A 13039-nucleotide genomic window follows, 5' to 3' on the forward strand; every position below is an offset into this window, starting at 1 on the left:
CGGTGGGGCGGCTCCCTGCTGGTTGGGACTTGCACAGCCCTGCGCAGGGAGGGGGCGGGGCGGGCAGGGTGCCTGGCGCAGGTGCTGGAGGGGGATGGTAGGGCGAAGTTCTCCACCTGAGTGAGGTGGAGCCACGGGGACTGCTTCTCTCCAGAACCAGACGAGCTCCAGTTCCCAGGCTAGGTGGGTGCCAGCTCCTCTCAGGCTGGAGGCTGGACAGGGTGGGGTGGGGTGGGGACTGGTAGCCCAGGGGTCCGGGGCCCAGATGGCTGGACGCACAGCTGGGGCAGAGGCAGGAGCCATGCCAGGGCTGTGGCCTGTGCACGTTTGAGGCGTCTTCCTTTAAGCCGGGCACAGGTGTCTGAGGGGAACATTGCAGAGACGCAGCCTCCAGGTTCCCCGCCTTCCAGGCAGCCTTAGAGAGTCCGGGGCTCCCCCACAGCGGAGTCTGGGCAGCCACCGCCCTGCCTCCCCTTTCTCACTGAGCCATGGGGCGCCTTGTGTTCCCTCCAACCTGGCAGGGAGGCTGGAGCAGGGGGGCCTGATCCAGAGACCTGGCCCCTGGGCTGTGGGCAGGAGGGTGGAAGGAGGCCCATCAGGAATACACACAGGCCTCCCCTCCCAGGGACGGCGCAGTCCATGGCAGGATTTCTCCAGGGACCCCAAGCCTGGCTGGGACAGGGGCCTGGGCCTAAGATGCGAGAGCTCTTCTGATGGGAGGGAGGAGGGTAACCAAGCCCAGCCTCTGCCTGCCTTGCACGGCCCCTGTGACATTCCCGATTGCTGGGGACTGACTCACCGCCACTTCAAAGGCCTTAAATAGTTCAGCTATTTAACCTGCCGCACTGTGCCGTCACTCCGGAATTCTGCTCTGCGGGAGCTGAGGCCCCACCTGCAGACCTGCTGCTTACCTGGGCAGGTGCCTCCTCCCAGCCCATCTGCACAGCCGGCCTGCGGAGCCCTCCTCAGGGGCCATTGGCCCTCACCTGCCACCGTTGAAGGGATGCCTGCCCCTGCTGTCCCCACCTCAGCCATGGCCGTGCAGGTGCCCCTGTGGCACCACTACCTGCAGGCCATCCGGTCGCGGGAGGCGCAGCGTGCCCAGGACTTCCAGCGTGCAGAGAACGTGCTGCTCACGGTGCTGGAGCGCGTGCATGCCCTGGACCCCCGCTTCATCGTGGACTACTCCCGCGGCCTGGAGGCCTTCCAGTTCGCCTTGCGCTCCTCTGAGGACCCGCTGGACATGGAGGTGCCCCTGTGGGTGGATGCCGAGGCTCTACTGATTGAGGAACCAGAGGCCACCCAGCCAGAGGATGGCCCTGAATTATGCCGACTGGGTGTGCCCAGGGAAGGGGCTGGCCTGGAGCGGTGGACCACCAACGATATCTTCACTGCCTCCTCGGAGGGTGATGCCAAGTGCCGTGGACACATTGTGCCCAGCAAGGTCCTGTGTGTCCTCAAAGACTTGCTGGTGGCAGCCATCGTACACTGCAAGCACCACAGTCTCATCAAGCCAGGTACAGGCACAGCCCACTGCACGTGTATCTGTGTGTACCGACGGGCTGCTGTGTGGGTGCTCACAGGGCTGTACCTGCCCACTGTGTGGGTTTCTGCGTGCAAGTGTATGAGTGCACATGTGTGTGATTGCCATGTACGTGCACACAGGGTGGCAACTGTCCTCTGTGTGTGACTGCATGCACAGGCGTGTGTGCATGTGTGTGACACTGTGCAAGTGTGAACAGCGTCTTGGGGCACAGAAGTCGGAGGACCTCACTTAGGTCTTCCAGCTCCAAACGCCTCTAACGACAGACGATGTGTTCCGTGTCGTGTGTGTTTGCACGGCGGTTTCCATGGCTGCCGTTCGTCCAGTGGCTGGAGTCCGGGGCAGCTGCTTTGCTGGTGGATTTGCAGGAGGGTCCTTCACACGGCTCCAGGCCGGTGGCTCTGCTGCCAGTCACAGCCTGTGACCTCAAGGATCCTCGAGGCCGTCCCACGCCCACTTCCAGTGTCTGGTCATGTTGCACCAGGTGGGAGGGGTGTGTGTGTGCCTGCCTGCGTGCACATGAGTGCAGGGGTGTGAATACGTGTGCGTGTGTGTGTGTGTGTCTTATCAGCTTGTGGCTGAGTTGCCTATTGGTGTCCTGAACCCCAAGTGGGCTCTGAGGCTGGGCTTCCGCATGGACCAGGGGCTGGCCTCAGTCTCTCCTCTGGGATCTTTTTGTTTGTTTGTTTGTTTGTTTTTGAGACCAAGTCTTACTCTGTCGCCCAGGCTGGAGTGCCGTGGTGCGATCTTGGCTCACTGCAACCTCCGCCTCCTGGCTTCAAGCGATTCTCCTGCCTCAGCCTCCCGAGTAGCTGGGATGACAGGCATGGGCCACCAAGCCCAGCTAATTTTTGTATTTTTAGTAGAGACGGGGTTTCACCATGTTGGCCAGGCTGGTCTTGAACTTCTGACCTCAGGTGATCCGCCCACCTGGGCCTCTCAAACTGCTGGGATTACAGGTGTGAGCCACCGCGCCTGGCCCAACCTTTGGGGCCCTGTTGATATGATCCAGGGCGAGTCTGAGCCCAGGGCTCCTTCAGCAGGAGCTGCCTGGACGGTGAGGGTGGCTGGGAGAACAGGACTTGGCCTGCGCAGGGGCCAGGATGATGGCGACCCTGAGTAGTGCAGCCATCCTCGGGGGATCAGGTTGTCCTGGAAGGGAACTGGGGACTGGAACAGAATTTGTCCAATATGAGTCACCACAGTCCTCACAGGGCTTTGTTGCCTCGAGTCACCTCCCTGGTATTCATCTGACCCTCATGTCCTTCATGAGGTCAGCGGGTGGGGTCAGCTCACCTTCGCGAGAGGCCGTGACCTGCTTGGGGCTGCCCAGTGCTGGGGCCTGCCTGGAGGCAGGGGCACCTTCTCTGAGTTCTGGGGAAGGGTGTGCTGCCGCCGCCGCACACAGCCAGACCTCCAGTCTGCATGCTGGAAGGCCAGGAGGGTGGATTCTAACAAAAGCCCTCCCCAGACCTGTCTGGTGCCCTGGGATGAGTGACTGACCTGACCTCTGGGGGGTCAGCTTCTGTGCTCCCAGCCAGCCCTCACCCTGCCCCCAGCCCCTTGGACTTCCTGCCCCGGCATCTTCTGAGCCTCTAATCATGCAGGCTGTGGGGTGGGTATTTCTATCTTCTTGCCGACCTCACCTGGCCCTGTCCCCACCTGTGAGACAGGCCCACCCGTTGGCGTGAGCAAGAGGCTGTGCCAGGCCCTGAGTCGTTAGGATTAAGTCTAGGCTGCCAGGCTCCTCACACCCCCAGAGTGCGCTCTGAGAAAGCCAACCCGATACTGCAGGCCGCCCCCACGGCCCCTGAAGCTGCGCTGGGCTGGGCCTGCGGGGAAATTCCAGGCATTGTTTCCTGACACTTACCTTAAAAGGGAAGTCGCAGCCTGGGTGACAGGGATCAGGCTGCCCCCACCCTGGGAACCGGTGAGACCAGCCCAGGGCTGTGGCCTGTGGCTGGGCTGGTGCAGTTGTGGCTGCCTTCCAAGCTGCCAGGTCACGGGCAGCGAGCGTGTGTGGCCCACGGCAGATGCAGTGTGTGGCCACTAGAGGCGGCTCTGAATGGCAGGCACCTCAAATGCTGCACTGGGGGGGCCCTCCTTCTCTTTCATTGATGGGAACTGAGGCCCCTGTGGGATGGGCTCCCCAGGCAGCAGAGCCAGGGTTGCCCTGAGGTGGGTCCCAGAGGTGTCCCCAGAACTGCCCCACGGGAGACTGTGGGTGCTGAGGTCCCACACAGCCGGCACCAGGCTTCCTCCGGGAGGGCCCTGGGGCAGTGGGATGGTAGGAAGGCAGGCCCCATGCTCACTCATGATGGGGACCTTTCCTAAGGCACAGGCCAAGATTCCCTTGGGGACACGCCAGCATTCCGCCTGGGCTCAGCTCCCTGTGACCTGGGCCCCCCGGCTGGACAGTGCTGGGGAGGGGAGGGGCGGCCTCTCCCCTGGCGCCTGGGCCAGTGTTGGGCGGGGGCCGTGTGAGTGTCTGCAGTCACCCCGAGTGACACCTCACCCTCTTCATTCTCAGGTATTACTTTGTTTTGGGGGGTTGGGTGACTGAGGCAGAGGTCAGAGGGCCCCTGGATTCACCAGAATGCCCACAGCCCCAGCCCCATTACACCCTGGAACGGGCCCTCCGGGGGCTCTGGGCTGCATGTTAGGGAAGTGGGCACTGGGCTGGGCCCCGGGTGGGGTCTGAGCAGGGAAAGGAGTGGGAAACTTCTTGGCCAGAATGTGCCCCCTGTGGGGTGACAGAGGCCATGGGGCTCTCGGGCAAGGGCTCTCTGGGAAGCGTAGGATCCAGACCTGGTCAGGAAGAGCGGCTGAGCTCTCACTGTGAGCCTGGGCAGCCCAGAAACACGGGTGGCCAAGCTGGCTCCCCACGACTGGCGGCCACCGCCACCTCTTCTCTCCATGGGAACTGAGCCCCGGCCTGGGCCTGTCCCTCCTGCCCCTGCTGCCCTCATCATGTAGACTGGTGCCCTAGCTGGGTCCAACATGGGGTTCCTGTGCATGCAGTTGATTTGAGTGGCAGGGGGCTGTCAGGGAAGCTTCCAGGGGCAGGGGTAGGGGGCATGGGGAGGAGGAGGCGAGTTCTGGGGAGGAAAGGCCTAGCCTTGCTCCACACTCTCCAGTTCTGGAGTGGGAGCCCTGTGGCCCCAGCCTGGACTGCTGCTGCCTTCTTCCCCGCAGAGAAGGCAGCAGAGACGCCAGGGCCGTCGTCAGAAGGCAGGGGGCTAGCTGAGGGCTGGGACTTTGGTCCCAGGGCTGGGGCAGAGCAAGCAGGCTTAGGAAGGCCTGGGAAGGCACAGCAGGCGTGGTCCTGGGGTACGGGGTGAGGGCAGTGCCTGGCAAAGGAAAACCTCACGTCAGACGCTGCCGTCATCACTGATGCTGCAGGTCGCTGAGCTGACAGTTGTGCCGAGGACGGTCACCAGTGGGCAGGCATGGTGGCCAGCTCCTCACTCGGCTGAGGTCCAGGGATGCACGCAGGTGTCCGGGGTTGGGATGCTGCAGCCTGCAGGTGGGGGCCAGCAGAGAGGGCTGCAGGGGAGAGGTGATGAGGGGCAGGAGCCAAGTTGGCAGCAGGAGGAGGGCTGTGGAGTGTCCTGGGTAGGTGAGGCAGGTCGAGGAGGAGGGCGTGACTTGGGTCTTTGCAGGTTCGCTGAACGCGGCCAGCCTGAGGGAGGAGCGGCTCCACCTGTCCTTGCTGGTGTCCAGCGGCTGGAGAACAATCAACTTCCGCGTGGTGCCCGTGGTGAGAAGGAAGCTTGGGGCGCCTGCCCTGGAGGGGGCCCAGCAGATGCCTGGGTTCCCTGAGGGCAGCTTGAGAAGGATCCTCAGCCAAGGGGTGGACCTGGTGCCGGCCAGCACCCAGCTCTGGAGGTAGGCGCACCCTCCCGGTCACAAGGTTTCTGGGGAGTGGGCAGGAAGGGGCCACTGCTCCCATGCTCCCCCGGCCCCAGCCAGGAGCATCTGCAGGGTCCTCCCTCTGCCTCTGCCCCCATGGGCACGTGTGTTCCACTGAGATTACTGGGGTCTCTGGCTGTAGCGAGGGTGGAGATGTGTCCTCTCCCAAGTGGAAAGGGGCCTGGTGGCATCTGACGCTGGGTGATGAGAGACCTGGAATTGTGGACGGCTGCCCTAGATGGGACCATCCACTACCCAGCTTTTGCTTGGGGCAGGAAAATAGCTGAGAGGTCAGGCAACCTGTCCAGGCAGGAGGGTTCCCAGAGAAGCTGAGACGGTCCCCACACAATGGGGGTGCGTCCACATTGCTGTCTGTGAGAGGAAGGAAAGGGGCACTGGGCAGAGGCTGAGCTCCCTTGAAGACCCCTAACCAATGGCCAGGGACCGCACCCCATCCAGATCTGACACCGCTGCAACAGCCCCTCGGGGTGGCTCACACCCCCTCACTTGCTGGAAGGATGGTTGAATCCACGCTCGTCAGTGGGGGGCTTTACAAAGCTGGTCATGCCCCTCCTGTGGTTTTCCCCAAAAAGGAAAGACTCGGCAGAGCGCCCGTCACCTGCCCTGCTTTCCCGCTGACCCGTCGCGCAAGGCAGGGGCGGTGTCCAGGCTTGTGGAATAACTACCTGTCTGCCTGCCAAGGAAGGGGAAGGGCTGGCTGGGTAGAGTCATTTTTGCAATTAAATGGGAAAATGACATTTTTGGTGCTCCACGTCCCATAGACTTGGGGGAGACACTGGGCACACGGCTGTCCTCTGTTGTGGCTCCGTGAAGGGTGGGCCCATGACGGTGCGGTGCCAAAGCTCCACCACCTCACCCCATCCAGCATGCGCACAGCAAGTCGTCTGGTGTGAGCTGCTCTGAGCTACGGGCATGGGCGGGGCTGGGGAGTGGAGCAGAGATTCTGAGCCCATCGTGTGGCCACCACTGGAGGCTGCCGCCCTGGGCTTCCTGAAGGGGCCGTGGGTGGAGCTGTCACACCCCCGGGCTGGGTGGCTCCAACCTGGGCAGGTCTGAGAGGCACCTTCCTGTCTACACAAAGGGCCAGGCTGGCCTGGAGGCTCCAATCTCCCTCTGTATTCAGGGCCAGGGAGTCTCCATGAAAAGCAGGCGTGCACACTGCACAGCCGATGACCGCAGCTCCCGAGAAGCCTGGGGTCCAGGCTGGGTCCCACCAGCAGATGCAGCACAGCATGACCCCGGCCAGGGCCTGAACCTCCGGGGCTCAGGAGCTCCCCATGCTGGGGGCCAACAGTGGCGGGGGCTGACCCAGTGCATCTCTCTGGGCCCCAGGACCTCCACTGACTACCTGCTCACCAGGCTGCTGGGGGAGCTGGGCTCCCTGCAGGGCCATCGCCTGGACAGCCTCTCCATCCTCGACCGGGTCAACCACGAGAGCTGGCGAGACGGTGGCCGGACTGACGGCCTGACCTTTGGCCACCTGAAGGTACCCAGGGCGGGACTCAGGGGATTGTCTGTCAGCAGGGCCCAGGGGTAGGTGCACCCAGGCGAGTCCCTCCTGCCAGCCCTGACTGGCGGGCAGCTGGTGTGAGCCCTGAGTCGGAGTTGGGGGGATTCTGAGGGCCCGTCCAGGTTCTGAGGTGAGGCCGTGGCTCATGGGGGTCATGGGAACGTGGCCGCAGGAGCCGTGGTGCCGCAGGCTGGCCTTCGCCATCCCTGGGCCGTGACCTTGGCAGCCCTCCTGGCCCTGGGACACTGTTGGGTAGAACCTCAGGGTGGGGCCTCACAGAGCCCAGTGTTCCCGCCCAGCGAGCCTCCTCCCAGTGTCTGGGAATGTCACCCGGCTGGGACACCTCCCTCTGGGGGTTCCCAGCAGAGCCCAGGCACACCCCTCTCTCTGCTTCCTGGGCCTCAGTGACATTCTGCAGAGCTCTGTCCTGGGGCTTTGTAATGTCAAATGCTGAGAAGAACAAGGAACAGGCAGGGGCCAGGGACACCAACCCACCCCAACCCCGAGGAAGCAGGTGCTGTGCTGTCTTGGGGTGTCTGCTCGGCTGGCCGCTCCCTGGAGTGCGTGGCTGGCCGGGCGCCGCTCCACAGATGGATGGCCCCTCCACCTGGCTCAGAGTTGAGGGAGAGGTGCCCCTTCTGGTGTTGGGAGTCCCCAGATGATCTCTGGCCACGCCCTCTCAGGCCTCCCCCTGACCTGGAGCTTCCAGCTCCCCTTGAGGCCGGATGCGTGGCGCTTCTGAAGCCCCAAACTCAACTGCAGGGTGAGGGGGCCGTGGAAGAAGAGGGTTTGAAAAGCCACTGTGGGACAGGGCCTGGGGCAGGTTGGAGGGGAAGGGTCTCTGGGGCTGCCACAGGCAGCCCATGTCTGTGGTTCAGGCCAGGGGTCGTGAGCACACAGACTAGGACTGTGGCAATGCCATGGGGCCTGTTGGGTTAGGCTGTAGGGGGTGAGTAGGAGCTCAAAGGGGCGAAGGGAAGGAGAGAAAGGCCCAGAGGATGCTGGGAGCTGCAGAGACCCCCAAGGGAGGTCCTGGGGGGTGAAAGGAGGAGCTAGGGTGGGGCGCCAGGGCCAGAGCCAGGCAAGGGAGGAGAGAGAGGGGGTTCATGCCTTCGGGAGCCAGCAGGCTGGGGGCAGCGGGTGGGAGGGGCCTAGGACTCCGACTGGGACGACTGGGACGTGGAGGGGAGGGCGCAGGGTAGGGAGAGGTGCGGGTGGGAGCAGGGAGGGGCAGCCAGGGTGAGGGTGGTGGGAGTGCAGCGTAGGCCAGGTGGGACAGGAGGCCAGGGATGACCCCGCTGTCCTGCAGACGGTGCTGCTGTGGGCCTCCGTGCTCTTCCCAGCGCCCGAGGACTGGGCAGAGCTACAGGGCGCCGTGTACCGCCTGCTGGTGGTGCTGCTCTGTTGCCTGGCCACGCGGAAGCTGCCCCACTTCCTCCACCCTCAGCGCAACCTGCTGCAGGGCAGCGGCCTGGACCTCGGCGCCATCTACGAGCGTGTGGAGGGCTTCGCCAGCCAGCCCGAGGCGGCCCTGCGCATCCACGCCACTCACCTGGGCCGCAGCCCCCCGCCGCGCATCGGCTCCGGGCTCAAGGCGCTCCTGCAGCTGCCGGCCAGTGACCCCACTTACTGGGCCACTGCCTACTTCGACGTCCTGCTGGACAAGGTGGGTGCTGGCCGCGGGAGCCTTGGGCAGGCCCAGGGGTGTGGAGGGTGGGGGCGGAGCCCTGGCCCAGCTCCCTGCCCACTCTCTCCCAGGTCAGCGGCCCCAGGAATGCTGAGGCCAGGTCAGGGCTCGGATGGAGAGCATCTGTGGGGACATGTGATGTCTGGGGGTCACACAGGCCATAGGGGGTCCCCTCAGGGCCTGGGGCTGCTCCCTGGAACCAGGGCAGTGGGTCTGACCCTGCTTCCGTTTCCCACCAGAATTGCCCCCCAGCTCACACTTGGTAAATGCTCAGAGCCCCAGCTGCCCACCCTAGAGTTCCATTCCTCGTGAAGGGCTGTGGCCTTACCTGGCCCTGGAGTTCCATTCCTCGTGAAGGGCTGTGGCCTTACCTGGGCCCCACAGGGACCATGTTTTTTTCTCCCTGGACTCGAGAATCCACAGCCATGCTCCTTGGGACCCTGTGTCCCTTGGGCCACTTCTCGTGGGTGCCTGGAGGCTCCACCAACTGTCCCTCCCTGTGCCCCAGGCTCTGCCACCTCTGCTGAGCCTGCCCAGAGTCCACCCTGCTCCTCGCCCAGGGCCGGGCCCTCACCCTCATCCCAGGAACAAACACAGTCTCCTTCCAGGGCACACAGGGGGTTTCTCAGCCACCCTCTCCCATGTCCTCGTCACAGTGAGGCCACAGGGTAGCTGCCCTCTGCTGGGCATCTCCTATCCTATTTTAGCAAACCTCTGCCTGTTGAGATGCTGATGGCCTCCTGGGGTCTCCCCTCATGCCCAGCACTTAAGAATTTTTACCCCAGAGCCTGCAGATTAGGGGGCAAGGGCCATGCTCTGCTCTCAGCAGACCTGTGTGGGCAGGGTGGGGTGAGGGTGGGGTGGTCGCCAGAGACAGCCTTCAAGCAGCACCCCGTGGGGCCTCCTGTGTGTAGGCCCACACCAGGGACGCCGTGTGTGAGAAGGGGCTCAGGGAGGAGCAGAGGCTGGGCCTGCTCTGCCTCTGGGATGCCCATCCAGGCAGATACCCGGGGCAGGAAGGCCCGGCATGGCCCAGGGAGGGCCGGTTGTTCCATGCTGTGCTCTTGGCCCTGAAAGCTGATCGTGGGCTCCAGGCGTCCTTGTAACCCTTCTCCCCTGCAACCCTGCCTGTAGTTCCAGGTCCTCAACATCCAGGATAAGGACCGGATCTCTGCCATGCAGAGCATCTTCCAGAAGGCCAGGACTCTGGGCGGCGAGGAGAGCTGAGCTGGGCCACCTGGTCTTGGCCACCTGTTCTCGGCTGCCTGACAGACTCTGCACTGCACCATGGGAGGCTCCTGGGACATTTGGAAGAAGGAATGGGCTTCTCATTGAGGGGGACAGTGGAGGGATTTTGTCCCCAGGAGTGGGCTTTCAGAGTCTTTCAGTGCCTGGTGGGGCAAGGCAGCCCTCTTGGAGCACCTCCTCCCTGGGTCAGGGCCTGGATGCAGGTGCCAAACCCCACGTAGTGCATGCTGACCCAGCCACATGGTGTTGTTAAGCAAACAGCCTCGGCAGGAGACCTGGAGCTGAGGGCTTGGCCCTGCCTGCACTGTGTGCCATTCCTTGGAGAAGAAATGCTGTATATTTGATCTTGAAAAAATGAATGTGCTGGGTATACCCAGCAGAAAGGGGACTCTCTACTTTTTGTATATCTGTGTGGAAAGTATTTCCCCTAGAAGTAGAAGAGGCTCGTGTGCAGACGGATAATTTTGAGTCTTCTCCATTCTCTGTGAAAGACCCCCCTTCCCCAGCCATCCCCTACTCCTACCTCGTTCTTAGAGCAAACTAAAGGCAACTGAGGGTGCACACACAGCCATGAGCCCACCTGCCAAGGACTAGTCCCATCTGCTTCTTCCCGTCCCCGTGGAAGTGGCCCCTGATATGGTTTGGATCTGTGTCCCACACAGGTCTCATGTCGAATTGTAATCCCCAGTGTTGGAGGAGGGGCCTGGTGGGAGGTGACTGGATCATGGGGGTGGATTTCTCCCTTGCTGTTCTCGTGATAGTGAGTGAGTTCTCATGAGATCTGGTTGTTTGAGTGTGTGGCTCCTCCCCCTCCCCTTTTGCTCTCTTCCTCCTTCTCGGGCCATGTCAGATGTGCCTCCTTCTCCTTCACCTTCCACCTTGACTGTCAATTTCCTGAGGCCTCCCAGCCATGTTTCCTGCACAGCCTGCGGGACTGCGAGTCAGTTAAACCTCTTTATTCATTACTCAGTCTCAGGTAGTTGAGGTAGTTGTTCACAGCAGTACAAGAACCTCCTAACCTCTCTGATGTAAGGTGTCCTCTCCCGGCATCTGATGCCACCTCCACTCTGTCCTTACCATTCTGTGTCCCCCGCACCTCACAAGCTCTCATCAACCCAGCACTGCCTGCCTGTAGCCCATGACCTGCATGGGTCCTGCCCGTTGGACATTTCCTATTCTCTACCTCTGACCTCTCAGGGGCATTTACCCCTCAGTGCCTGAGCCGCAGCTCACACCCTAGGCTCTTGGAGGGAACCTGCAATTCATGCAGCAGCAGCTCCCTGGAGCCTCCTTGAAAGGGACCTCCGGCCATCTGCCAGAGGAAGCGTATACTCACAACAGGAGATGCCCAGGCCCCTTGAAGGCTGCAAGATCCAGGGCCTGAGCCGACACCCACGCAAGGGGACACAAAATGCCATCGCTCCTCCCCCGGTAGAATGGGGGCTGGTGGAAGGCAGAATCATGGTTCCCGCCTGATTCATAATGGAATGGAAGGGCCAGGCCCACCCTGTGGCCATTCCCTTGGCATTTGATTGTGAAGCAGGGTGGCTGTACATAGCAGGAGTAAGAGCTGTAATAGCAGGAAGGGCCAAGGGGAAGGTTGTTTCGAAATCATCCCTATTCTCATGGCCAAGATAACCCAGCAAAACATGCCACCTCCTGGGTGTACTAATTTAGTTCTACTCTCAGAGCTTTAATTCACCAGCATGGCCCCAGTAGAAGCCAGATGGATTATGGTGAATGGTAGTGGATTACACAAACTTAATCAAGTTGTAACCTGTAGTCCACGTGCTGTGCTAGACGTGGTATCTTTAGTATAACAGGACAGCAGGGCCTCTGGAACTCGTATGTGGCCACTGGCCTGGAAGAAAGGCATTCTTTCCAATCCCCACCGGAGGGGAGGCTCAGACACGGTTTGCATTCACCTGGAAGAGATAACATTATAAGTTCATGGTCTGGCCCAGACTGATGTTAACCCTCTCTTCTGTGTCACGATGTAGCCTAATGGGCCTTCATCACCTGGATGGTCTGTAGAATATCATGCTGGTTCACTGTGTTGTATTCTAATTAGCATGACATCATGCTAATTAGAACTGGAGAGGATTGACTGCAAAGTTCTTTGGATGCCTTCTAAGACACATTCATTCCAGAGGGTGGGAGACAAACCTTACAGTCTCAAGGTCTGGCCCACAGATTCAGACTTTAGAGGCTCAGTGGTGTGGGGCGTGCTGAGACGTTGCTTCCAAGGTAAAGGGGAAGTTTTTGTACCTTGCCCCACCTACTGTGAAGAACAAGCATGGGGCTCAGTGGGCCTCACTGGATTTTGGAGGCTGCATGCACCTCACTTGGGAATGTCCATTTGCTGGGGGACTCAGAAGGCTGTTGGTTCTGAATGGGGCCAGGGCACAGGCAGGTTCTTGAGCAGATTCACGCTGCGATGCCACCATGGTGCAAATGGTGTCTGCAGTAGAAAGGGGCACCATGTGGCATCTCTGGCAAACCCCAAAATAGGAGGTGAAGTCCTGAAACGACAGCATATTGTCTGCAGCAGAGAAGTATTCACTGTTGGAAAGCAGCATTTGGTGTGATATTGGGCCCCTGGCCAGGGGACACCAAGTAACTGTGCGACCTGAGTTGCCCACCATGAGCTGAATGTTATGGGGTCCTAAGTGGGGGTGGCAGTGGTGGTGCAAAAGCAATCCATTGTACATGGACATGGCCCCTCAGGGCCAGGCCAAGCAGGGGGGGTGGAAACAAGTCAGTTCGATGGACAATGGCTTGGGTCACCCTATCATCACCTAGGTGCACCTGTGACTTTCCTTTAACCTCACACATATGGCCTTGAGAGGGTTCCCTGGGACTAGATGACCGAGGAAGAAAATCTTGAGCCTGGTTCATGGATATGATGGCTTGGTCTTTCGGTGCAAACCAAAATGGACTTTCCCAGCTCAGGGTTCCTAGAAGACAGTGGTGAGGGAAAATCCTCCGCATGGGCAGAGCATCAAGAAATAGAAACTGAGCCGGGTGCAGTGGCTCACGTCTGTAATCCCAGCACTTTGGGAGGCCGAGGTGGGTGGATCACTTGAGGTCAGGAGTTCGAGACCAGCCTGGCCAACAT

The 13039-nt window shown here is 61.2% G+C and overlaps 1 protein-coding gene across 3 annotated transcripts; it reads left to right on the top strand.

Moving 5' to 3' along the window:
• Positions 1 to 102: 102 nt before the first annotated feature.
• LOC105551226 (chromosome unknown open reading frame, human C2orf54) lies at positions 103 to 10307 on the top strand. Of its 3 annotated transcripts, XM_011996390.1 has the most exons (6): positions 103 to 183; positions 934 to 1517; positions 5206 to 5431; positions 6809 to 6962; positions 8296 to 8652; positions 9808 to 10307. In XM_011996390.1, exons 2-6 carry the CDS (start codon positions 1004 to 1006, stop codon positions 9898 to 9900), a joined length of 1344 nt encoding a protein of 447 aa, XP_011851780.1. In that variant the 5' UTR covers positions 103 to 183; positions 934 to 1003; the 3' UTR covers positions 9901 to 10307. The 3 variants fall into 3 exon arrangements, with proteins under 3 accessions (XP_011851780.1, XP_011851779.1, XP_011851781.1); XM_011996389.1 differs by lacking the exon at positions 103 to 183 and having other exon boundaries at positions 851 to 1517; XM_011996391.1 differs by lacking the exons at positions 103 to 183; positions 934 to 1517 and adding an exon at positions 5029 to 5090 and having other exon boundaries at positions 5201 to 5431.
• Positions 10308 to 13039: the final 2732 nt, after the last annotated feature.

This window comes from Mandrillus leucophaeus, unplaced genomic scaffold (genome assembly GCF_000951045.1).
Source record: "Mandrillus leucophaeus isolate KB7577 unplaced genomic scaffold, Mleu.le_1.0 Scaffold510, whole genome shotgun sequence".
Taxonomy (NCBI): Eukaryota; Metazoa; Chordata; class Mammalia; order Primates; family Cercopithecidae; genus Mandrillus; species Mandrillus leucophaeus.